Source organism: Dromiciops gliroides, chromosome 5, assembly GCF_019393635.1.
Source record: "Dromiciops gliroides isolate mDroGli1 chromosome 5, mDroGli1.pri, whole genome shotgun sequence".
Lineage (NCBI taxonomy): Eukaryota > Metazoa > Chordata > Mammalia > Microbiotheria > Microbiotheriidae > Dromiciops > Dromiciops gliroides.
The window spans coordinates 225,009,371-225,034,654 of NC_057865.1; the positions used below are offsets into that span (position 1 = coordinate 225,009,371).

The window sequence follows — 25,284 nt, forward strand, 5'->3', positions numbered from 1 at the left end:
AAACCAGAGCAATTGTGGGGAGGGGAAGCTCGTCATGACGTCACACATCAGCCCCACCCATCCCACGTGGGGACACCTCCTACTCCGGCCACCCCCCCCCCCCTTTAAATTGTGCGCCACGCCTCCTTCTCTCCTTCTAACCAATCAGACTCTTCTTTCCCCTATCTCCGGGATCGTCCCCTCCCCAGTGTTGCATAGCCCAATCAGAGAAGGGGCTCTGCCTCTCTGGATTCCACGCCTCCCCAGCAGAGAGGCGGGGTCTCTACCCGTTGCCCCGCCCCAGTCTTGGGGCGTGGACCAATGGGAGCTGTCCGAAAGGGGCGTGGTCTAAAGTAGCCGCCCCGCCCCTGGGGTTCTCGGTTTGCTTGGTGGATCGGGGCAGCCAGGCGGGGCAGCGCGGAGCTGGGCTCCAGTGCGGGCGTTGGCACCATGGAGCGGCCCGTTGGAAAGGGTCCTGGCCCCGTGGCCAGCCCCACTGACCAGCTCCCCGCGGCGCCGGCTAAGGAGGACCCCAGCCCCGCGGAGTCGCCGCCCCCGCCGGAGCAGCAGCAGCCCGGGGCAGCAGGCGAGGCGCTGGCAGTGCTGAGCTCCTTCGGGCGGAGGCTGCTAGTGCTGGTGCCCGTGTATCTAGCCGGGGCCATGGGGCTCAGCGTGGGCTTCGTGCTCTTCGGCCTAGCCCTCTACCTGGGCTGGCGCCGGGTCCGCGGCGAGAAGGAGCGGAGCCTGCGGGCGGCGCGGCAGCTGCTGGACAACGAGGAGCAGCTCACCGCGCAGACACTCTACCTGAGCCATCGCGAGCTGCCCGCTTGGGTGAGAGAGCCCTCCGCCCCCCCTCCACCTCCTGCAGCCCCTGGCTAGTTCCCCCGGGACCACCCCCAGCCGGACTTCTGGAGACTCCCCCCTCACCCCACCCCAGCCCTCCATTCTAGAGCATCGCCATCCCCAGGACAGCTCCCCAGACTTCACTCCAACCCAACAGCCCTACCTTTCTTAACTCTTGCGGGATCCTGATCTCCAGGGATCCGCCACCGCTCCCGCCAGGATTCTCTTCTCTCCCCCCCCCCTCCCCTCCGCTGGACACTACTAAGATTCCTAGCCCTGAAGCTATTAACTTCTCCCATTTTCCGCTCTCCGGAGCCCTGAACCCTACCGCCCACACACACCTTGGCACCCCATGTCAGGCATGCCACTTTCCCCAGACTACAAACCATCTCCCACCACCACTACAGCCATGGGTACCACCTTATCTGCACTCTCTGTATAGCACCTTCTTCCCCTCCCCCACGGGCATCTCGTCACCTTCCCCACTGGCTCTGCTCCGAGGGATTTCCCTGTCCTTCCCTCCTCCCCCTCCCCCCTTACTGGGACGTTTTTATCTACTTTATTGTATGGCTTCCCCAACACACAACTCTGAGGTTACAAGGACCCAGCCCCTCGGACATCGACCTGTCATGCTCCCCTCCCTTTTTCCTCTTTGGGCATCCCTAACCCCCTGGATGGACCCTTTTCTGAACCTCACTATCTAAGCATCAGGCCCCCAGCCTGGACTGCGGTAGTGGTTGTGGTTGGCTGCAGGACTAGGGGGAGGGGGGGCGGGGGAGGAAGGAGAGAGAAAGAAAGAGAGAAAGAAAGAAAGGGAGAGGGGAGGGGGATGTGTGCAGATGCTGCAGTGTCTGCTGTCCACACCCTTCCCCCACCTTCTGGCTTCAGCCCCACCCAGTTCTTCAGACCCCTGAGCTGGAAAGGTCTAGAGGTATAGGTGCGGTGGGGTGGGGACCCAGAAATATTCGCTTTCTCTGCAGTGAAGGGACAGACCGGATGTAGCAGTGCAGGCCAGAAGGAGCATTAGCGGGAAACAGAGACCGAACCCATAACCAAGCTGGGCCCCTCCCTTTCCCACCCCCAGCAAAGTTGCCCTGTCTAGAAGGAAATCAAAGCTAGCCCAGACGGAGTGCAACTAGGCTTCTGAAAGTGTGTGGCTCTGCTCTGAGACTGACAGTTTTGAGCCGGAGTTCTTCCTTGGAGCCCTATCCTCTGGGGTGGGACTGGTAGCCTAGATCCTTCTCCCAACCCCCACCTTCCAGCCCTCTTTACCAGCTCCACGTCTCTGCCACTCCCACATCGAATTCGTGGAAACTTCTCTCTACCTCCTCCCCCCCCCCCAGGAAAAGGGGGGCCTCGGGCCAATTCCCTTATTATTTTTAGTTTAACCCTTTAGCCTCTCCAGGTGCAGTAGGATTGGGAAAATGTAACTTCTAGGTACCCTCCTCATTCTCCTCTAGTGTTATAAGGAACGCTATCCAAAGGAAAGGATTCCTCCTTCTAAAGAATGTACCATCACTCACCCCAGCAGCTGTGACTGCCACCTCCCACGCAAGGGAGCCATTGGAAAACAAAGGGGCTGCTGTGCTGCCCGAGCCTTGACTTAGTATCCCTACTCCCCCCCCAAATCTCTGCTGTACCCCTAGAATTGTCTCCCAGGAGTCTTTAATGGAAGTGAAACTACATGTCCCTCTGTCCCCACCCTACTCAACAACACCACCAACACCGTCCACTGTCAGTGGGCATCCTGGCACACACGCATAGACTTCCTGTCCCATGCTGATACCACACTCATAGGCATAAACCACAGATGGAGGAAAGTTCTAATTCAGGCATTCTTAACCTGGGCATCCATGAATTGGGGGGGGGGGCGACCTCTTTATTTCAATATACTTGGTTTTCTTTGTGATCCTGTGTATTTTATACATTTAAGAACATTCTGAGAAGAGTTCCATAGGCTTCACTAAGACTCCCAGAAGGGCCCATAATACAGAAAAAGGTTCCGAATCCCTGGTCTAAATGGTGCAAATGTGTGTTCTTCCTTTGCTCCAGGTCAGCTTCCCTGATGTGGAGAAGGTTGAGTGGCTGAACAAGGTGAGTTTGCAAGGGGCTAGGCAGATTCTCTCTGTCCACTTGCTGAGACTTTTACTCCCCTGCCAGCCAGGAGGGGATGTTGACCCTATCACTCCTAATTCAAACCTAGTCTTGTTCCCTAGAGTTTTAAGCGGGGGAGGTAGCTGTTTGGGGAAGTAGGTTCTCAGAGGGGAGCTGACTGCATAAGGAAGAGACAGGGTGATCCTCCCCATGACTTCTCCTCTGTCATCCCAAGATTGTGGCCCAGGCCTGGCCCTTCTTGGGCCAGTATATGGAGAAACTCTTGGCAGAAACAGTGGCCCCAGCTGTTCGGGCATCCAATACTCATCTGCAGACTTTCACATTTACTCGTGTGGAACTAGGTGAAAAGGTGAGGCGGGTGACACAAGTCATGGGGATGGGGAGGGTCCAATTATGGGGCCAGTGCACAGGCAGAACACTGCCTTACACCAAATGCCTCTTTTCTTCCCTCTATTCCCTTCTCAGCCTTTACGTATCCTGGGGGTCAAGGTTCACACTGGCCAGAATAAACAGCAGATCCTGCTAGACCTAAATATCAGGTACCTTCTTCCCCATGCCCCCACTCCATTTTATCCATTCCTGCTTTCTCTCTTCTGTTCCTAAGCTCCCCTTGCCCTTTTTAACCTTAAATTCCTAATATGATTTGTTTTCTTCTGCCTCTTCCCTTTCCCCCACTCTCCCAGTTATGTGGGTGACGTGCAGATTGATGTGGAAGTGAAGAAATATTTTTGTAAAGCTGGAGTTAAGGGTATGCAGGTGAGTTATAGAGTAATGTCCTGATATTAGGGTATTTTAGCTCTAAGTTGTGAGGGCTATCAGAAAGCAGAGGGTTGGACTTGGAGAAGTCCTAGTTAAGTATGTTGGGTAGGGGCAGGGGGCAAACCATGATTAGAAGACTCTGGCCTTCTCTTTCTGCTCCAGCTACATGGCATCCTAAGGGTGATCCTTGAACCACTTATAGGAGACCTTCCTATTGTCGGGGCTGTTTCCATGTTCTTCATCCGACGTCCAGTAAGGGGAAATTGGAGGGGAAAAGGGTAGGGGTGGACAGTGGGAGAAGGAGACACAGGAGAAAAATAATGACCCATACCTATGGGGAAGGGGGTCAACCCTTAGACATTCTTTCTTACAGTATGCATGGTAACACCACCTGAAGAAGATCCCAGGGAATTCAAGGTCTAGGAGAAAGGGAATTGCTGGCTATGGGGAGAGAGGGTTGGATTGGGGGAAGGAAAGAATTGAACAATCACCTCAAAGTTCCACCTAAAAATATGATATATCTCCTGCTCTTTTCACTTCAGACCTTGGACATCAACTGGACAGGGATGACCAACCTGCTAGACATCCCGGGCCTTAGGTATGAATTAATAAGTATTTATCTAGCGCTTGTGAAGTGCTCAGCACTGTGCTATGGAATTATAGGGTATTTGGAGAAGCCAGTAGTACCTGCCCTCAAGGAGTTTACAGTCTACTTGTTATGATCCTAAAATTGTGGATGTCACTGAAAGTCAGGATAAGTGTAGATTTCATCCTGTAGACAGAGAATCCCCCTCTTCCTTCAAGACTTAGTTCAAGCACCACCTTGTACTGGGCCCCATTTCCTCATCTTTAAACTGAAGGCATTTGGACTAGCTGCCTCTAAGGTTGCTTCCAGCTCTAGATGGATAATCTTGTGATTGTGGAGGTCCTTGAAAGTCAGAATAAGTTTAGACATTAACCCATAGATAGTTAGGGGAGCCTTGTAGGAATCTAAACAAAGGAGAGACATGAGGAAAGAGCTTCCTGAACTGACTGAACAATAAAGAGACCGTTTAACTTATTATTAATTAATTTTTTTTTTTAGTGAGGCAATTGGGGTTAAGTGACTTGCCCAGGGTCACACAGCTAGTAAGTGTGTGTTAAGTGTCTGAGGCCGGATTTGAACTCAGGTACTCCTGACTCCAGGGCCCATGCTCTATGCACTGCACCACCTAGCTGCCCCCATTTAACTTATTATTGTAACAGTCTAGGCAGGAAATGTGAGGGAGTATGAATGTGGTATGTTGTATATGCTGTCAGATCTGTTCTTCTTATAAATATGTGTATGAGAGGATCATATATTGGGAAATGATTGTGATGTCAAAAAAAGGCATCAATAAAACATTACAATAGTAGTTGAAGTGGGAGTTGATAAGGGCTTAGTGTGCAAAGTGGGGGTGGATGTAGGGAAGGAAGAATGGAGAGGTCTGACTGACGGAATATGAGGATTTCAATTATTTGTTCCCATTGCTTCCATCAGAGCAGTCCTGTGAAGCAACTAGAGTGATATTATTCTTCTTTTACATGTGAAGAAACCAGGGCTCAGAAAGATGAAGTGATTTGCCCATAGCACACCCACACAACTGGTGTCAGAGCCCATACTTGTGCCCAGGTTTCCTGACTCCATGCCCAGTTATCTTTCCTCCATCACTGTGGCATCATAAAAGAATCATGATTATTAAAATATCCCTTTTGTTTGTTTTTTAAAAAAGATTTCCCTATTAGGATCTATGAACTTAGTTTTCGTTATTAATATTTTCATAACTATTTTGATATAGTTGTTTCCCTTTGTAATCCTATATATTTTATTTTATGCATTTAAAAACAATTCTGAGAAGGGATTGTCAGGCTTCCCTAGACTGCCAAAGGGGTCCAAGACACAAGGAGGTTAAGAACCCCTCTGGATCTATGCATATATAAATATACACACACATATACATATATATATATTTGTACATATGTGTGTGTGTGTGTATATATATCTGTGTGTATATGTATATATGTATGTATACACACAGTACATTCACACATGTATACATAGCAAATGTAATTGTATGTGTGTGTAATATATACATGTAATGGTATATAATATTATATAATATATAACGTATATAATATATACATCTATATCTAGATAGATATTGATAAATATATAGAAATGTTATCTATAGATATATTAACATGTCTCTACAGATCTAATCATTAAAATGTACCATCTTTGATTCTTATTCATATTAGAAAAATCCTTAGCATGTACTGTCCCCATTCTGATCAGTTGCTAAGTCTCCTCCTTTCTACTTCCAATAAGACATTTTGAGGCAGTCTCCTTTTCTCTTGTAGCCACCCCCCTAGGCCAGGCCTTCATTCCCTCTTGCCCCAACTCTTTGTTGTAATAAATAGCATTCCCAGGGGTCTGCCTTGTTCTACTCTTTTTTTTCTTCTGGTTTCACTTTCATTCAACTTTAATGCATCTCTATACAGCTGCTACAGTCATCTTTCTGAGGCATGGTCTGACCACATCGCTCCCATGGACAAAAATGTTTCCCCTGGGATAAAATGCAAACTCTTTGGCCTGACATTGAGATCCTCTACAGTTGAGCTCCTGTTGACTTTCCCAGTCTTTACCTCATGTTATCATCCCCCCTCGCAAATTCTGCATTCCACCTAAATTGGTATACTTGCTCTTCGTGGAACACAGCATTCCCAGCTGTTGCGTCAGTGACTTTGCACAGGAGGTCACCCATGCCTGGCATTCCCTCCCTCCTCGTCTCTGCCTCTTAGAATCTTATGGGTTGCCTTTATCATGTGTATACTTGACATGTTGCCCCAAATAGAACGTCAGCTCCTTGAAGACTGGCATTCTTTTTCATTTAATGTCTTTATATCTAGTGTAGTATCTAGCATAGCACATTGCACATAGTAGGGGCATAATCAGTGCTCGTTGGATTAGATTTGGGAAGTTTAGTTAATTTTTTTTTGTTTCAGTTTTGGAGTAAATAAAACCAAAGGGAGTAGGGGGAAGCTCTGGAAAAAAAAAATCATGGAAACAACCTGAAGGAGTGGTTGATGGGATTCACACAACATGGCTCAATCTAGCTGGCCTAGGAATCAGCAAGACCTGGGTTCGAGCCCACCTCTCCCACATCCTGGCTCAGTGCCCCAGGCAATGCCCTAGGATTCTAATTGCCAAGAAAAGGCTGATTGGCCTTATTGAAGGAAATTCCTTGCCAGAAACTCCCTGCTCTCATAAAATTATAGGTTCAGTCCAAAAAAGAAAGAATACACAGAAGTTTCAGATGATCATGCAGAGTGAGCTTCTCCTGCTGTCATCAATCCGTGTATCAATGAAGACTGAGAGCATCCTCTTTAACAAGGAGTGGGGCAGCTAGGGGGCGCAGTGGATAGAGCACTGGCCTTGGAGTCAGGAGGACCTGAGTTCAAATCCAGCCTCAGACACTTAACACTTACTAGCTGTGTGACCTTGGGCAAGTCACTTAACCCCAATTGCCTCACTAAAAAAACAAAAAACAAAACAAGGAGTAACAATGTTCATTCATTCCAATAACTACTCTGTCCGGTACTGTGCAGGGTATTCAAAATGGGAGTTTGAATTGGCACGCCAGTAACCGGAAGGATCAGGAAAGACTTCTTGTAGGAAGTGCCCTTTGAGTGGAGCCTGGAAGGGAGGCAGGGGCTTCTTGGGGTGGAGGTTAGAGCACTAGATTGTCATGGATGTGGAACAGCAAGCAAGCTGGCCTGACTGGAGAAGGGCGTGAATATTTACTGTATAGAAGAGGATGTTCCATGTGACCAGTGTGGAAAGCTAGATTGATGTCAGGTTGTAAAGAGCGTTAAGTGGCAGGTGGAGGAGTTTGAATTTTACCGTAAAGACAACAGGGGCCATTGGACTTTATTGATCATGAGAGTGATATTGTCAGACCTATGTTGGAAACATCCATTTGGCAGCCATAAAAAACAATTAGGGATTTATTGCAACAATTCAGCAGAGCAGAGACAGTCCAGGCACTATGAGTGAAGGGGAGGGGGGGGTTAGAGATTGGGGGTATTCTCTATTGTTGAGGCTCAGGGCAGGGCCCTGGAGGTCTGGGGTTGCCCAGGATGATTCTAGGTTGGGACCATTGGCTATCACGTTTTTTGGGGTTTTGGTTTTTTTTTTTTAGTGAGGCAGTTAGGGTTAAGTGACTTGCCCAGGGTCACACAGCTAGTAAGTGTTAAGTGTCTGAGGCTGGATTTGAACTCAGGTCCTCCTGACTCCAGGGCTGGTGCTCTATCCACTGCACCACCTAACTGCCCCTGGCTATCAGATTTAGTGTGAGTTTTGTTGCTGTTTGAGAGAGAGCCAACCTTAAAGCCAGGAAGACCTGAGTTCAGATCCTCCCTCTGACTCACACAGCCTGATGGTATTGCTTGTCTAGCTTATCTTTTCAGTTTCTAGGTAGCTCTCTAAGAGTATATGTTGCTGTTTTATTGTTTGTCCTTTGTTCTCAAGGAGGATTATGACACCAGGGTGATGGCATGACCTCCAGTGAATTGGATTTAAGTAAGGGAGGGCTGTGCAAGGTCACCAACCTCACTCTCTTCTCCAGAGCCATCTGGCTCCAGTGGCAAAATATGGATCAGGATGACTGGAGAGGGCCCCAGGTGTTTAAGGCAATTGGGGTTAAGTGACTTGCCCAGGGTCACACAGCTAGTAAGCATCTAAAGGTAAGATCTGAACTTGGATCCTCCTAACTTCAGGGTCAGTGCTCTATCCACCTGCCTGCCCCATGACTATAAGTTGCAGAGAAGGCCTTGCTCTGGGAGTTCCCTCACCTGCAAGTTTCTTATACCAATGAAATCATAGGTCTGGTCCCTATCCTACTCCTGACCCTTCATTTGACTGAAAGTTCTAGGCTAGGGGACCAAGAAGATGAATGATGATTTCATGGATGGACAGAAATGTAAGTAAGTAAGTAAGGAGGAGGAGGAGCAATTGGGGCTGCAGGGGAGGGGCAGGGTTGAGGGACAGGAGGAACATTCAATTTAGTTTTAGATACATTAAGTTTAAAGTAACATTCAGTGAGAATATCTAGCTACTATGCTGAGGTCTGAAACCTCCTCTCATTCAAACTTATCTCAGATACCGCTTCCTACATGAGACCTTTCCGGTTCCCCTCTCACTCCTCCCCTCTCCTCACCCCTCCCCCTTAGCGCCCCCTCCCCCCCAGCTTCTAGTGCCTCCCCCTGGAATTCACTTACATGTGTACTTGCCTTCACCATGTATATAGAGTATGTATTGGGGGCAGGGGTAGAGGGGTGAAGGAAAAGGAGACCGGAACAGGGTTTTTTTTTGGGGGGGGTCAATGGGGGTTAAGTGACTTGCCCAGGGTCACACAGCTAGTAAGTATCAAGTGTCTGAGTTCAGATTTGAACTCAGATCCTCCTGAATCCAGGGCTGGTGCTTTATCCACTGGGCCACCTACCTTCCCCACCCCAGGACAGTTTTTTTTTTTTAATTGTTAGAAAAAGGGGCAGCTAGGTGGTGCAGTGGATAGAGCAATGGCCTTGGATTCAGAAGGACCTGAGTTCAAATCCAGCCTCAGACACTTGACATTTACTAGCTGTGTGACCCTGGGCAAGTCACTTAACCCTCATTGCCCTGCCAAAAAAAAAAAAAATTGTTAGAAAAAAATGTGTATCCCCATGTATGTATGTATCCCCATGACCTTGCACTTTAATGCTTGTTGACTGATTAAAGATTGAGCAATTTTGGGGTCAGAGATGGAATTAGGGTCATTGGCATGGATCAGGGATTCTTAACCCTTTTTGTACACAATCCGGTAAAACCCATGGACCCCTCTTCAGAATGTTTTTAAATGCATAAAATAAAAAGCATTGGATTACATGGAAACCAATTATATTGGAATACAGTTATCAGTATTAAAAATAAAATTAAGTTTACAGGCCCATGGTTAAGAACCTCTATCTGCCATAAAGGCAGGAATTGAGATCCTGGGAGCAGGATGATTGGATTATTTCAAGGGAGAGAGAAGAGAAAGCTTGGAGCAGAACCTCGGGGGAAAAACTAAATAGGGAGCTAGAAGAGATAGACTAGGAACTAGTAAAGTAGTCTACTCACAGAAAGGGAGATCGGAGAGAAAACCCCAGAAGAAGCAGACTAGCAGAGGTTGAGGAGAGCAGGGTTGGGCCCCAAGCGGCCTTCCCTCTCCAGGTAAGGGGGGAGGGGTCCCAGAGAATCTGGAGGAAACCAAGGCAGGTGCTATGCCCATTGTTCCTCCCTGTCCTCCCCTCAGCTCTCTGTCTGACACGGTGATTATGGACTCCATTGCTGCCTTCCTCGTACTGCCCAATCGTCTGCTGGTGCCTCTTGTGCCAGACTTGCAGGATGTGGCCCAACTTCGATCTCCACTGCCTCGGGTATGTTCCTTCCCCTCACCGCCCGAACCTCCTGTCCCAGGGGATATTGTCTCCAGAAGGCCCTACTGTGAGCCCTGCGACTCTTCATCTTAGACCCTCCCTTCCTCTCTTGTCCAGGGTATTGTACGGATTCACTTGCTTGCCGCCCGGGCACTGAGCTCCAAGGATACCTATGTGCCAGGTTTGATAAAAGGCAAATCAGACCCGTATGCCATAGTGCGTGTGGGAACCCAGGTGTTCTGCAGCCGTGTCATTAATGAAGACCTCAACCCGCAGTGGGGAGAGACTTATGAGGTAGGAAGGCTGGGGAAGCGGGTCCTGTGTTAGAGGAATGAGGACAACCTGGAAAGTTGGTGTGGTGGGCCGGGGAGAGAAGCTTGGGAAGAAAGTGGACTTCACAATTTAGTTGGGGTAGAGTTTGAAAGCCCCTGGACACTCAGAAAACCCCCACTGAAGACAAAGGTTCCTTTTCCCCCTCCCTAGGTGATGGTGCATGAGGTTCCAGGACAGGAGGTAGAAGTGGAAATATTTGACAAGGATCCCGACAAAGATGACTTTCTGGGCAGGTGAGAGCAACAGTGGAATCCCCAGGGGACTCTTGAAATAGGTGTCCTGATCTCAGTGGCATTCATTGCTCCCCTTCCTGCCCTGTTCCCATGTCTCATCTGTCAGGTCCTCCTAAGGACAAAGGAAAGGGACTTGGAGGGGTGGGGTTTGCTGACTTTCCCAAATACTAATGGCATTTCCCCTCTCCCCTCCCTCCTTCAGACTGAAGCTGGACTTGGGAAAGGTGCTAGAGGCTCAAGTATTGGATAATGTGAGTGAGGAGGGCTGTGTGGGAAGGGTCGTGCTTGTGGGGTTGTGCCCCAATGAGCATTGGAAGATAAATAAATGGATGGTTAATTGAAAGGAGGTGAATTAAAGATCTGGGAATCTGCTGACTCCATCCCCACCTCAGCATCTCCTATGTCTTCTTTAACCCCTAGTGGTTCCCATTACAAGGAGGACAGGGCCAAGTTCACCTTCGGCTGGAGTGGCTGTCACTGTTACCAGATGCTGACAAGCTGGAACAGGTAATGGATGGAGGTAGGAGATAGGGAAGGAACCTGCAGCTAAGAGATTTGAATTCGATTGTTCTCAATTTTTCCTCTCAGGTATTGCAGTGGAATAGAGGTATTTCTTCCCGACCAGAACCCCCTTCGGCTGCCATCTTGGTTGTCTACTTGGACAGGGCCCAGGACTTACCTGTGAGTTTGGGGACTGGTTGGGGGTAGGCAGGAGACCTGGGGTTATAAAGAAAATTGGGGGGGGGAGATGGGGTAGATTCTAGCACTCTCTGACTTTTTCTGTTCCCAATAGGTAGGCCAAGGGAGACAGTGCTGCTTAGAGTCCTTTGTCCTGTCCCTGGCTAGTTGTAACCTGCTTGTTCTAGAAGCTGCTCTTTCAGCATAGGAGCCTGCAGGAGGGGAGCTAGGACATTTGGAACAGGGATTCCCCCTACTCCACACCCAGCCCACCTCCCTTACCCCTTCTCCCTCCTGGTTAAAAAAAAAAAAAAGTAAAGGGAGCTCTCTGGTCATGGCTTTTCCTCCCCGCCCAGCTGAAGAAAGGGAACAAGGAACCCAACCCAATGGTGCAGCTCTCCGTGCAGGATGTGACTCGAGAAAGCAAGGTAAGGGGAGAGGAGACCTGTGGGGAGGTGCCTTATGATCTCGGGAAAAGTCCATTTCAAACCTCCTTATTTTTAAAAAATAGATTTTATTGTTTTGGTTTTTTTTTTTAAAGAAGGGGAAGTAGGTGGATCAAACTGTGGCCCCACCTTATTTAATCACCTTTATAACCAGTAACCTCTAATACAGTCTGGCCATCTCTTTTTATTATCATTATCTTTGGGGGGGGCAGGGCAATGAGGGTTAAGTGACTTGCCCAGGGTCACACAGCTAGTAAGTGTTAAGTGTCTGGACTCCAGGGCCGGTGCTCTATCCACTGTGCCACCTAGCTGCCCCAGGCTGTCTCTTTTAAGAATTATTTTTAGCGGACAGCTAGGTGGCACAGTGGATAAAGCACCGGCCCTGGATTCAGGAGGATCTGAGTTCAAATTTGGCCACAGACACTTGACACTTTACTGGCTGTGTGACCCTGGGCAAGTCACTTAACCCTCATTGCCCTAACAAAAAAAGAATTATTTTTATTTTGTTTTTTTTTTTTTGTTTTTGAGGGGCAATGGGGGTTAAGTGACTTGCCCAGGGTCACACAGCCAGTACGTGTCAAGTGTCTGAGGCCGGACTTGAACTCAGGTACTCCTGAATCCAGGGCCGGTGCTTTATCCACTGCGCCACCTAGCCGCCCCTAAGAATTATTTTTAAAAAGAGGAAGAGAAATAATATTCAGCAAAACTGATGAGTATGTTGATAAAAACCTAGCATTATATGCAATTTTCCACGCCTGTGTACTGCCCACCCCCACCCCAATCTCTGCAAGGTGGAACATGTGGCAGCATCTTCTCCCAGATTCTTTTGGAGGCTCAGCTTTCTCTTTGCCATTTCAAGTCCTCTTCTATGCCGCTTTCTGGTGGCAGGTATGAGGACCTTGGGCTGAAGGCTAATTAATGTAAGCACTCCCTTCTACCCCTCCTTTTCCAGGCTACCTATAACACCAACTCCCCAGTGTGGGAAGAAGCATTCCGATTCTTCCTGCAGGACCCGAGAAGCCAGGAACTCGATGTGCAGGTGAGATTGTGGCCCACCCTGGAAGGAGGAGAGCTCCTGGGGGCTCACTCTGTGCACTTTGGAAAAGTCAAAGAAAAATGAGGCCCAGGCCCTTGGGGAGTCTGAAAATTAGAAAAATAAGCTATGTCCACAGCTGACTCTACCAAAAAAGAACAGGTGTACTGGAGAGAAACAGGCAAGATACTGTGAAAGTTCACCCCACTCACACCCTTAGTCTCCATATTCATTTTGATGCAGAGCAGGGTCTTTCTTGGGCTTGCTCTTTGGGTTTTTGTTCATTTAGATTTTCTTGTGTGGATTTCTAGCCATTTTCTTGTCAGCATTTCTCCCCCCCCCCCCTTTTTTTTTTGAGGATTGTAAAGAAACTCCCTGTAATGAGAAAGATGGGGTTTGAATAGTGGGAGAGGAAAGAGGGAGGAGCAGAACCGTGGAGATGGCAATGAGGTAGGCTGAGTTGTTCACCTCAAATAGGAAGGATCCCAGCCTGCTGCCTCCTGTTGACTTAGAAAACCACAAATGAGCATTATCTATGTTGTAGCATATTCTTATTCGTTTTGTTAACGTTTCCCAATTATATTTTGATCTGGTTGGGGCTACACTTGGAAGTCCAGCAAGCAAACTGCTTGGAGAATAATGGGGAATAAGGGTGATTAAGTAGAGTATGATCTTCTCACTTCATCTCTTCCCCAATTCTTCCTTATTGGTATTGGTATTTCCCCTTAGGTGAAGGATGACTCCAGGGCCTTGACTCTAGGAGCACTGACCCTGCCCTTGGCTCGTCTGCTCACTGCTCCCGACCTCATCTTGGATCAGTGGTTCCAGCTTGCTAGTTCTGGCCCGACCTCCCGACTCTACATGAAGCTGGTTCTGAGGGTACAGAGGCTCCTGTGGGAGGGTTGGGGTGGGTGGGGTGGAGGTGCTGCTGCTTCATAAGTACTGGTCTGCTGGACGAGTGTGTTGGCAGAACTTGCCTGGGCAGGAGGCTGGAGGCGGGAGCAGCCTGGCCACCCCCTGCTGGCTGAGCTGGCATTATAACACCATCACCCTCTGTAGATTCTGTACTTGGACACATCAGACTTGCACTTCCCCACCATGCCCAGCTCTCCTGGTCTCCTGGATACAGCCAGTGAGAGCATCCAGATGGGCAGCAGTGTGGACGTCCCACCCCGACCAAGCCATTGTACTCCAGATAGCCACTTTGGGACTGAGGTAAGTGGGAATTCCAACAGGGACCAGGGTATTATGCTAGGTCATGGGTGGATCATAGATGACCTTAGAGTTCATAGAATCCAGAGCTTACATTTTACAGATGAGAACCTAGTCCCCCATAGAGGTTAAATGACTTGCCCAAGGCCACTTAGCTATTGCATCTTTTCGGGGGGGATGGGAGGGGGAGCTTGGGAGTTGTGACTTGTCACACATTGTCTTCTTGATCCATTTCAATCCAGCTTCTGAGTTTATTATTCTCCTGAAACTGTTATCTCCAAGTCACTGATGACCTCCTTTTTTTTTTTTTTGGTGGAGCAATGAGGGTTAAGTGACTTGTCCAGGGTCACACAGCTAGTAAGTGTCAAGTGTCTGAGGCCAGATTTGAACTCAGGTCCTCCTAATTCCAGGGCTGGTGCTTTATCCAGTGAGCCACCTGGATGCCCCAGCTTATTAAGTCTTGGGGTTTTTTTGGTTTTGGGTTTTTTTCGGAGCAATGAGGGTTAAGTGACTTGTCTAAGGTCACACAGCTAGTAAGTGTCAAGTGTCTGAGGCTGAATTTGAACTCAAGTCTTCCTGAATCCAGGGCTAGTGCTTTATTCACTGCACCACCTAGCTGCCCCCCAGCTACTAAGTCTTTAGTGGTCACCATCTGTAAGGGGCTAAAATTCTAGCTATACTGTCTAAAATCTAATGAGTGGCTACCAATAAATTATAAGCTTTAGCAAGAGTATTTAAGTGTTTAAGTATTTATTTTGTTTTTGTTTGTTTGTTTTTTGGTGAGGCAATTGGGGTTAAGTGACTTGCCCAGGGTCATACAGCTAGTAAGTGTTAAGTGTCTGAGGCTGGATTTGAAAGCAGGTCTTCCTGAATCCAGGGCCAGAACTCTATCCACTGTGCTACCTAGTTGTCCCTGTTTAAGTACTTATTAAAGAGCATTAGGATCAGAGAGAAAGGTAAAAATCTATTTTTTTTTTTTTAGTGAGGCAATTGGGGCTAAGTGACTTGCCCAGGGTCACACAGCTAGTAAGTGTCAAGTGTCTGAGGCCGGATTTGAACTCAGGTACTCCTGACTCCAGGGCCGGTGCTCTATCCACCGCGCCACCTAGCTGCCCCAAAATCTAACTATTTTTAAGAGACCCCATCATCCAACCCGCCATGGTGAGGTCAGGAACCAAAAGAGGAAGAACCTAAGACTCCCTGACTCTGACATCCTAGGATGATGCTGTTTGTGTAGCTGGCCTGACATGTGTTGATGGGTTCATCCGCCCATCCTAAATGTCCCAGGGCCTTTCCAGAACCAGCTGTGGGGTAAGTCTCCCTGTTTGTTTCTCTACAGAGTGTGCTCCGAATCCATGTGTTAGAAGCCCAGGACTTGATTGCCAAAGACCGATTCCTGGGAGGGCTGGTGAAAGGCAAGTCCGATCCCTACGTCAAGCTTCGGCTGGCCGGGAAGAGCTTCCGAAGCCGGGTCGTTCGCGAGGAGCTCAATCCACGCTGGAATGAGGTCTTTGAGGTCAGGCTTCCATCGGCTCAGATCCCAGACCTGGCTTCCTTCTTATCCCCCCCGCCCCCAACACCAAGGAAACACTCAGAATGGAGGGCTGAGGGCATTTCAGTTCAATCAGTGGGGCCCCTCCCCGCTCTTTCCCAACAGGTGATCGTCACAGGGATTCCAGGGCAAGAGTTGGAGGTAGACGTCTTTGATAAGGACCTGGACAAGGATGACTTCCTGGGCCGGTGAGGAGACGGCTGGAGAGCTGGGGATGGTGCAGGGAGCTCGAGCTATCCCTGGCTCTGAGGTTAGGGAAAGTCTGGAACTCTGCTCTACCCTTTTCTTCTTCCTCTCCCTCTGCAGGTGTAAAGTCAGCCTCAGCAGGGTCCTCAGCAGTGGCTTCATCGACGAGGTAAAGCATAGGCAATCAGCAAATATTTATTAAAGAGGCAGCTAGGTGGCGTAGTGGATAGAGCACTGGCCCTGGAGTCAGGAGGATCTGAGTTCAAATCTGGCCTCAGACACTTGACACTTACTAGCTGTGTGACTCTGGACAAGTCACTTAACCCCGATTGCCTCACCAAAAAAAATAAATAAATATTAAGCTCCTACTGCTGGGTGCCAGGCACTGTGCTAAGACCCTAGCTGTGTGACCCTAGACAAGTCACTTAACTAAAATTGCCACCCCTCCCCCCAAAAAATGAAGACTGGAAAGTTAGGAAGGGGCAAGGTTATGGAGAGCTATGGATGCTAGAGAGCTTTGTATTTGATCCTGGGGACAATAGGGAGCCATTGGAGTTTATTGAGTAGGGGAGCGACATGATCAGACCTGATCTTTATTTTTATTTTTTAATTTTTTTGCGGGGCAATGAGGGTTAAGTGACTTGCCCAGGGTCACACAGCTAGTAAGTGTCAGGTGTCTTGAGGCTGGATTTAAATTGAGGTCTTCCTGAATCCAGGGCCGGTGCTTTATCCACTGTGCCACCTAGCTGTCCCTAGACCTGATCTTTAGGAAAATCACTTTAGTGGTTGAATGGAGAATGGATTAGAGTAGGGAGAGACTAGAAGCAGGCTATTGCAATAGTCCAGGCGGGAGGTGATGAGGGCAGCAGTGTCAGAGGAGAGAAATTAACAGCCCTCAGCAATAGCTTGGAGGGGTGGGGGAGGGGTCAAGAGATGGTGAGGAGTGGGGCAGCTAGGTGGCGCAGTGGACCTGTGTGACCTTGGGCAAGTCACTTAACCCTCATTGCCCCACCAAAAAAAAAAGGAAGTCATCAGTGACTTTGGAGATAACAGTTTCAGGAGAATGATAAGCTCAGAAGCTGGATTGAAATGGATCAAGAAGACAATGAGAAGAGAGCAGAATTAGGGAGAGTGGAAAGAGCAGGTGATGATTTCTGATTCCTATTGGTACCCGGTATAGCGCTCCAAAGCCCTAACCCCTGCCTCATTCCCCAGTGGCTGCCCCTGGAGGATGTACCATCAGGCCGCCTGCACCTGCGCCTGGAACGTCTGACACCCCGGCCCACGGCCACTGAGCTGGAGGAGGTAAACAAAGACCTCAGGTGGAAGGGAGGGAGAGGACCGGAGAGGGACCTGGAGAGGGACCTGGAGAGGGCCTCACCCAGGGAAGATTGCCCGGCTTTTGTTCCTCAGGGCCAAGGCTTTCTTAACCACTTCCTTCTCCAGGTGCTGCAGGTGAATAGTCTTATCCAGACACAGAAGAGCGCAGAACTCGCAGCTGCCCTTCTATCCATTTACCTAGAGCGGGCTGAAGACCTGCCGGTGAGAGATGCCCTCCTCCCGTCCTGGCCCCCTGCCACTCTAAAGAGTGCTGGGCCTCGGAGGCCCACTGGCTTCCCCTGAGTAGGGCATGGGTGGGTAGCTCTGTCCTTCTAACTAATGCCGTGTTTCCCTCCCAGCTTCGCAAGGGCACCAAGCCCCCAAGCCCGTATGCCAGCCTCACCGTTGGGGACGCCACTTACAAGACCAAGGTAATGGCCAAAGCCGAGGGGTGAAAATGGTAAGGATGAAGGGAGGGTGCGAGTCTTTCTGCCACTGATGAAGATCCCATTGTTTCCTCCAGACCTGCCCCCAGACCTCAGCCCCGATATGGGATGAGAGTTTCTCCTTCCTCATCAGAAAACCAAACATAGAGAGCTTGGAGCTTCAGGTACTGTTTCCTAATTCTCTGACTCCCTCCCTCCACTCAGGGGATGGGGGAGGCAGTGGTTGCAGAAGCCCCTCACTGTCGACATCTCCAGTCTCTACCAACTCTTTGTTTTTTGGGGTTTTTTTCCCTTTGGTGAGGCAGATGGGGTTAAGTGACTTGCCCAGGGTCACACAGCTAGTAAGTGTTAAGTGTCTGAGGTTGGATTTGAACTCAGGTCCTCCTGAATCTAGGGCTGGTGCTCTATCCACTGCGCCACCTAGCTGCCCCTCTACCAACTCTTTGAATCCAGAATGCCACAGGTGACTCATCTCTCACACCTCCCAGTACCTAGCATCCAGACTCATGACCTTTGCTCCCTGACTCTCACTAGGTACGGGGAGAGGGGACTGGTGCTTTGGGTTCCATTTCCTTGCCACTCTCCGAGGTCCTCGTCACTGACCAGCTGTGCCTGGATCGATGGTTTCCACTCAGTAATGGGCAGGGGCAGGTGCTCCTCAGAGCACAGCTTGGGGTAAGTGCCTAGTTTTGGGGGAGATGGGAAGGAGATAGGGGGCCAGGAAGAAGGAAAGATGAACTGGAAAATACAGAGATGAGGTTAGCCCAGCTGGGAAGGCAGGCTGGTGCCTAGAAGCCATTAGCCCTCCAGCCTGGCCAATGACTCTGTGCCCCCCACCCCAGATCCTAGTGTCCCAGCACTCAGGGGTGGAAGCTCACAGCCACAGTCCTTCTCCCCTGGGTGAGGAGGCAGAGCCATGGAGAATGCCACCCCTTGTCACCTCCTCAGCCCCGGAACTCCGACAGCGCCTGCCACACAGTGAGAGGTACGCGGGTGAGACCCCGTGGTGGGGGGAGGCTATCAAGGGTGTCTGAAGGTGGAGTCCTGGCCCCTTCCTCCTCACAGACCTCTTCCTCTCTCTCCATCTCGACACAGCTCATCTGAAGCCCTAGCTGGACCTCTAGGCCAAGTGAAGCTGACTGTTTGGTATTACAGCGAGGAACGTAAGCTGGTTAGCATTGTCCACAGCTGTCGGTAAGCCCCCGACTCCTCCCACCCCCCACTTTCCTGCTCTGCGGCGCCCCTGCCGCCTCTCCTCAAGTCTCTTCCTTTTACCCTCTTTCTTCTAGGGGCTTGCGGCAAAGTAGCCGGGATCCCCCTGACCCCTATGTGTCACTGATCTTGCTGCCGGACAAGAACCGGGGCTCCAAGAGAAAGACCTCCCAAAAGAAGAGGACCCTGAACCCTGAATTCAGCGAGAGGTGAGGAGACATCAGGGCTAGAATGAGGGCAGGGGAGGGATGGGGGCGCCCTGTGCTCTCTGCTGATCCCCTCCCCGCTTAGGTTTGAGTGGGAATTGCCCCTGGATGAAGCCCTTCGACGGAAGCTGGATGTCTCTGTGAAGTCCAATATCTCCTTTATGTCAAGGGATCGTGAACTGTTGGGGAAGGTGAGAGGGCTGGGTTGGGTAGGCAGAGGAGGAGCATATGGGGAATGCCTGGGAGGTCCCTGGTTCCCCGTCCCCAGAGGAGGGGAGAGTGTTAAAGCATCCTCTCCCCCAACAGGTGCAGCTCGACCTCTCAGAGATGGATCTGTCTCAGGGTGCTGCTCAGTGGTAAGTCTGTGGGGGCTGATGGCTTCATGTGGTACTGGCTAGCAACTGATAATGTGCTAGCTGGGGAGAAAGAAGATGACTTCTTGGGTTGGTAGTTTGAGAAGGTAAGAAATCTTGCTTGTAGGAAGTCTAGAGAACCTTATAGTTGAGCTGGAAAATATGTCCTGGAAAAGGGGGACCAACTAGGTGGCACAGCAGATAAAGGAGCAGCCCTGGATTCAGGAGTACCTGAGATCAAATCTGGCCTCAGATACTTGATACTTGACACTTACTAGCTGTGTGACTCATAGCCCCACCAAAAAAAAGTCCCAGAATGACAACATCCCTCCCACTCAGAGGCTACCTCCCAACTATGGGGACTATATTTTGGCATGATGGGAAAAGTGGTGAGGTCAGAAGATATGGGTTCAAATCTCCAACTTTCACACCTCTCCTAGTCCTGTGACCTTAAGAAAATCACGCTCACTGGCTCTTTTTTTTCTTATCTATAAAAGGGGTCCCTTCCAACACTCAAGTTCTGCTATTCTTAGAGAATATTTGTGTTTCATGGGCTCATTTTTCTTCAAAACATGAATGGTGTAATCACACATTAAGAAAAACAAATAGGTTGGGGCAGCTAGGTGGCACAGTGGATAGAGTCATGAGGACCTGAGTTCAAATTTGGCCTCAGACACTTACTAGATGTATGAACCTGGGCAAGTCACTTAACCCTATTTGCCAAAAAAAAAAAAAAAAAACAAAGCTCAGAAAATAAAAATACCCACCATCTAGTGTGTTACTGTAACATCATTCAGAAGAGGGATTTATACCCCCACCCTGAGAGAATGGAATCGGCTTGAGATCATGTATCCCTAGCACCTAGCATACAATAGGAGATTAATAAATGTTTGGTTTTTGTTTTGTTTTATTTTAATAAAATCCAGCCTCAGACACTTGACACTTACTAGCTGTGTGACCCTTGGCAAGTCACTTAACCCTCATTGCCCCGAAAACAAAAACAAAACAAACAAAAAAATCATGTTAAACATATTTCCATATTAATCAGAACAAAAGGAAAGAAAAAAACAAGAAAAAATAAACAAGAATAACAAAAATAGCAGCAACAAAAGTGAAAATAGTCTGCTTCGGTCTGCATTCAGACTCCATGGTTCTTTTTCTGAGTGTGGAGAGCATTTTCCACTGTAAGTCTTGGCATTGTCTTGCATCATTGCATTGCTGAGAAGAGCCAAGTCCATCACAGTTGATCATCACACAATGTTGTTACTGTACACAATGTTCTCTTGGTTCTGCTCATTTCACTCAGCACCAATTCATGTAAGTCTTTTCAGGTTTTTCTGAAATCCGCCTGCTCATCATTTCTTTTTTTTTTAATTAATAAAGTATTTTATTTTTCCCGTTACATGTAAAGATAGTTCTCAACTTTTGTTTATACAAGCTTTCCAATTTCAGATTTTTCTCCCTCCCTCCCCTCCCTCCCCCCTCCCCTAGACAGCAGGTAATCTGATATAGGTTTTATATATATATATATATATATATATATACACATAATAACATTAATCCTATTTCTGCATTAGTCATGTTATAAGAGAAAAATCAGAGCACTGATGAAAAACCTCAAAATAGAAAAAAACAACAGCACCCAAAACAAAAGAAATAGTATGGTTCATTCAGCATCTATACTCCACAGTTCTTTTTTTTTTCCCTTGGATTTGGAGATCCTCTTCCATCATGAGTTCCCTGGAACTCTTCTGTGCCATTGCATTGGTGAGAAGAATCTAGTCCATCACAGTAGATCAACACTCAATGTTGATGATACTGTGTACAATGTTCTTCTGGTTCTGCTCATCTCACTCATCATCAGCTCAGGCAAGACCCTCCAGGTTTTTCTGAACTCCTCCTGTTCATCATTTCTTACAGCACAATAGTATTCCATTGTATTCATATACCACAACTTGTCCAGCCATTCCCCAATTGATGGGCATCCCTTCAAAATAAATGCTTGTTGATTGCTCGATTGCTATGAGAAAAAAAAAGTGAACCCAAAGTGCTGTACAAATGTGGATAGTTGCTGTTATCACTGGGAACACAGAAACTCATTCCTTTCCTTGCTTTTCCAGGTATGACCTCATAGAGGACAAAGACCGGAACAGCTCTTAGGAGCCCAAGACTGTGCCCCACCCCTTGCCTGCCTCACTGCATCACCGCCTCAATGTGAAGAGCCTAAAGCTGGGGGCTGAGGCTGAGCCCCCCAGACCCTTCCCCATCTTCCCCCATTAGGCCCAGGCTGAGGGCCACTGCCTGACCAAAGAGAAGGACCACACTTTTCTCCCCTACATGTCCCCCTCTGCACGGCCTGCCCTCTTCTTGGGCTCTTGGGGCAGGTACTTGAGCTGGCTGCTCCCTGCCCTGCCCCAGACCCTCCCCCCCCTGCACTGTTGTCCCTCTCCACAGCCTCCATCTTCCCTCCCCAGGGACCTCCGTACCTGTGCCTGGCCAACAGCAACACAAGCCAAGGCATCAGCTTATGCCAAATTCTGCTTTTTTTAAGAAGACCTCTGTTTTTATTTAGCCGGCTGCTGTTCCCTTCCCTGCGCTAGGTAGGGGATGGGCAGGCAGCAGGCCTGCAGGTCCTGATTGGCTCCCCCCTAGGACTGTTGCATGTGGGGGCCTGACGCCGCCCAGCCCTCTTTATTCTCCCACCGTCCCGCCTTTGGGGTGCTGGGGCCGATCCCTGTGTGACAGCTGAGGAATCGGGGACACTTGGAGTCCATCCAAGTCCCTGCGCAGCAAGTTCACTTCTGTCAATTGTCAAGTGTCAGGCCTCCAGCAGGTGAGGGACCAGCTGAGGTCCTCACTGGCCCTGCTGTCCACTCTCTGGTGTTTGTTTGTTTTTTTTGTTAAAGTGCCTGAGTTATTGACTCGACGACCAGGTTTGCTTCTGGTCCTTTTCTGTTTGCATCGACTCTGCCTGTCTACTGTATCTTATATTAAATACCAATAATATCACACTTGGCATGGGCGTTTTCCTTGAGCACAAGGGTGGCCAGAGCAAGGCCTGTTTCTGCCGTGATGTATGGAGAGGGAAATGGAGTTAGAAAGCCCAACCCGGCATAGCAGAAGCAATTTCCAGGTTTAAATAAATAACACACATCTGTTCTCCCCATCCCTAGTATCAAAACTCCTTTCTTTAGTCTGTGATAAGTTCTGGATCAATCCAGTTTCAAAGTGCCCAGTCTAAGCAGGACCTAATTGGAAGGATCATAGATTTAAAGCTTGCAGGAACCCAAGATGCTAATCTGATCCAATCTTCTCATTTCACAGATGAAAAAACTAAGTCTTAGAGAGGTTAGTGACTTATCCAAGGTCACACAGAGTCTGGGATCAAAACATTCCCAATCCACTATATGACCCTCTAATGTTAAAGACCCTCTGTAATACTGGATGCAGACACCTGGGTGAACTAGTAGCTGATAACCCTCCACAACTCATTGCATTTTTTTTTTTTAAGTGAGGCAATTGGGGTTAAGTGACTTGTCCAGGGCCACACAGCTAGTAAGTGTTAAGTGTCTGAGGCCAGATTTGAACTCAGGTCTTCCTGTCTCCAGGGCCAGTGCTCTATCCACTGCGCCACCTAGCTGCCCCCCATTTTTTTTTTTGGTCAGGCAATTGGGGTTAAGTGACTTGCCCAGGGTCACATAGGTAGTAAGTGTTAAGTGTCTGAGTCCAGATTTGAACTCAGGTCTTCCTGACTCCAGGACCAGTGCTCTATCCACTACGCCACCTAGCTGCCCCCCCCATTTTTTTTAATGTGTCTAGGACAGGGGTTCTAAGTCAGCCTGCCTCCTTGTTAACAGCATAACTTGGCCATATTCAGAAAGGGGGCTGATTAAGCCGTTTATAACTTTGAGTCTCTTCTCTGAAACCTGACCCAAACTTCAGTCTCTGGGGAGTTCTTTCTGAAATGCATGTGAAAGAACAGCTGTTTTGTATATTCCCCTGAAGGCAAAAGAGAGGAGGAAGAGATGTGATCAAAACATCAGGGAAAACATGCTGGGCCTCCGGCCTGGAGACCCTTTGAAGCCGACTTCAGAGAAGGCAATTATGGGTTCTCTTCAAATGAGCTTCAGTACCGACTGTCAGAAGCTGGAGGGAGGGTGTGGGCTGGGGGCACACTGTTGGCCTGACTCACAATGGTAGTGCTCATGATCTTAGCAAAGGGCTTGTACAATTGTTGGGGGGGCGGGGCAGTGTCCCTTCTCTGGCTGGGGGAAGAGAAACGACTACAGCCAGGCAAGTTTGTCTCAAGTGGCCCGTGAGAACAGGGACTGTGGTCCAGGGAGAAGGAGCCCTGGCTTTGAAGTCCAAGGATGCAGGTTCCAATCTCACTTCTGTGGCTTACTGGGATCTCGGGCAAGTTGCTGGGCCTCAGTTTCCCCCTTTCTAAAACAAAGAGATTGAACCGGATGGCCTCCAAGTTCTCCTGTGAGGATATAAGCCCATTTAACAGAAAAACCTCCCAACATTGTTCAGCTTGAAAAATATTCACTGTTCTAATGCCCCATCAAGGTTCATTCTGCCACATTCATTTCCTTCTTAATGGCAGAGACTCAACACACAACTTAGACAACAACATGCAACACAGTACCAGAAAAATTCACATTTCTACACATATACATGTATATATACTCATGTATACCTACATATATGCTGGTATATGTGTATGCATGTATATTCACATCAAATTTCTATATTACATTAATACAATTATATGACACAATCTATTCTATAATATAAATCACTATATATTACATGTGTATATACCGCATCTACCACATGTATTATCATGTATATATACATATGGTACACATATATTGTATATATATATACATACATAGGCTATATATAAATTTGGCACTTAAATATAAAATATATAAATATACACACACATACATATATACACACACCACAAAATGACAGGCAGAGGCACTTAGCAGATAATAACAATGGCATTAAAAATTTATAACACTTTGAAGATTTGCAAAAATGCTTTACACATATCTTATTATTTGAGAGTCACAATAGCCCTGTGAGGTAGATGCTATTATCTCCATTTTACAGATGAGAAAATAGGAATAGAGAGGTTAAGTGATTGGCCCAGGATTACACAGCTAGTCCAAGGTCAGAAGTTTTTTTCTTACATTTAACTTTTATTTTTTCTCAATTACATAAAATCAAAAAATGTTTAACGTTAATTTTTCTGAGGTCAGATATTGCACAAGGTCCTGACTCCAGTCCCAGAGCTCTACCGCCTTCACCACCTATCTCTCATGTCTGATTTTTTTTAAATACGGGGCATTGCACCCAAGATTTACTTGTTAAAAATGTTTTTATTAATGCCATTCAGATGCAGTTCTGTTGTTAACAAACAACAAAACTGTTATTTCCATTTGCATCTTTGTGGTGCTTCTCTGTTTTCCTGATTTTGCTGCCTTCCTCATCCCTTCTCATATGCCTTCCCATATTTCTCCGTAATCAGTTTTCATTGTTTCTCACTGCACTGTAATATTCCATTAAATTCATGTATTACCATTTGTCTAACACTTTTCCAGTCACTGAGCATCTACTTTATTTCCAGTGTTTTGCTATCACAAAAAAAGTGTGGCTATGACTATTTGGGTGTATTTGAGAACTGTCTTCCAGTCCTTGATGTCTTTGAGTATATAGAAGGCTCACTTTTCTAGCTGGCTTTAGATAAGCCAAGACTCTTAGCATCCTTGAGGTCAGAACCTCACTGTTCATCACTTCAGCCAAAAAATCCTCTAGGAAATCAGCTCACTTGGCACAAAATCTCCCATCTCTGCTATTCCTCCACTTCAACATTTCCCAGCCTTTTCCAGT

At 48.0% G+C, this 25,284-nt stretch overlaps 1 protein-coding gene across 1 annotated transcript; it reads left to right on the top strand.

Annotated features, from left to right (window-relative positions):
• The first annotated feature begins 363 nt into the window (after nt 1-363).
• Nucleotides 364-22,392, top strand: ESYT1 (extended synaptotagmin 1). The gene is made up of 31 exons (XM_043968542.1): nt 364-810; nt 2,875-2,916; nt 3,152-3,286; nt 3,403-3,476; nt 3,621-3,693; nt 3,859-3,948; nt 4,239-4,294; nt 10,050-10,173; nt 10,291-10,467; nt 10,657-10,739; nt 10,942-10,990; nt 11,160-11,246; nt 11,328-11,420; nt 11,774-11,845; nt 12,816-12,902; nt 13,626-13,775; nt 13,956-14,111; nt 15,448-15,624; nt 15,766-15,848; nt 15,967-16,015; nt 17,062-17,151; nt 17,293-17,388; nt 17,526-17,597; nt 17,690-17,776; nt 18,147-18,287; nt 18,455-18,597; nt 18,708-18,806; nt 18,902-19,033; nt 19,116-19,221; nt 19,337-19,386; nt 21,504-22,392. Exons 1-31 carry the CDS (start codon nt 430-432, stop codon nt 21,541-21,543), a joined length of 3,294 nt encoding a protein of 1,097 aa, XP_043824477.1. The 5' UTR covers nt 364-429; the 3' UTR covers nt 21,544-22,392.
• Nucleotides 22,393-25,284: the final 2,892 nt, after the last annotated feature.

What these genes read in the sequence shown, in the direction of transcription:
- ESYT1 (XM_043968542.1), top strand. Translation starts at nt 430, where the DNA reads ATGGAGCGGCCCGTTGGAAAGGGTCCTGGCCCCGTGGCCAGCCCCACT. An exon ending in GTGTGGAACTAGGTGAAAAG is followed by an intron (nt 3,287 to 3,402) that starts GTGAGGCGGGTG and finishes TTCCCTTCTCAG; the next exon opens with CCTTTACGTATCCTGGGGGT. An exon ending in GCCAGGAACTCGATGTGCAG is followed by an intron (nt 12,903 to 13,625) that starts GTGAGATTGTGG and finishes ATTTCCCCTTAG; the next exon opens with GTGAAGGATGACTCCAGGGC.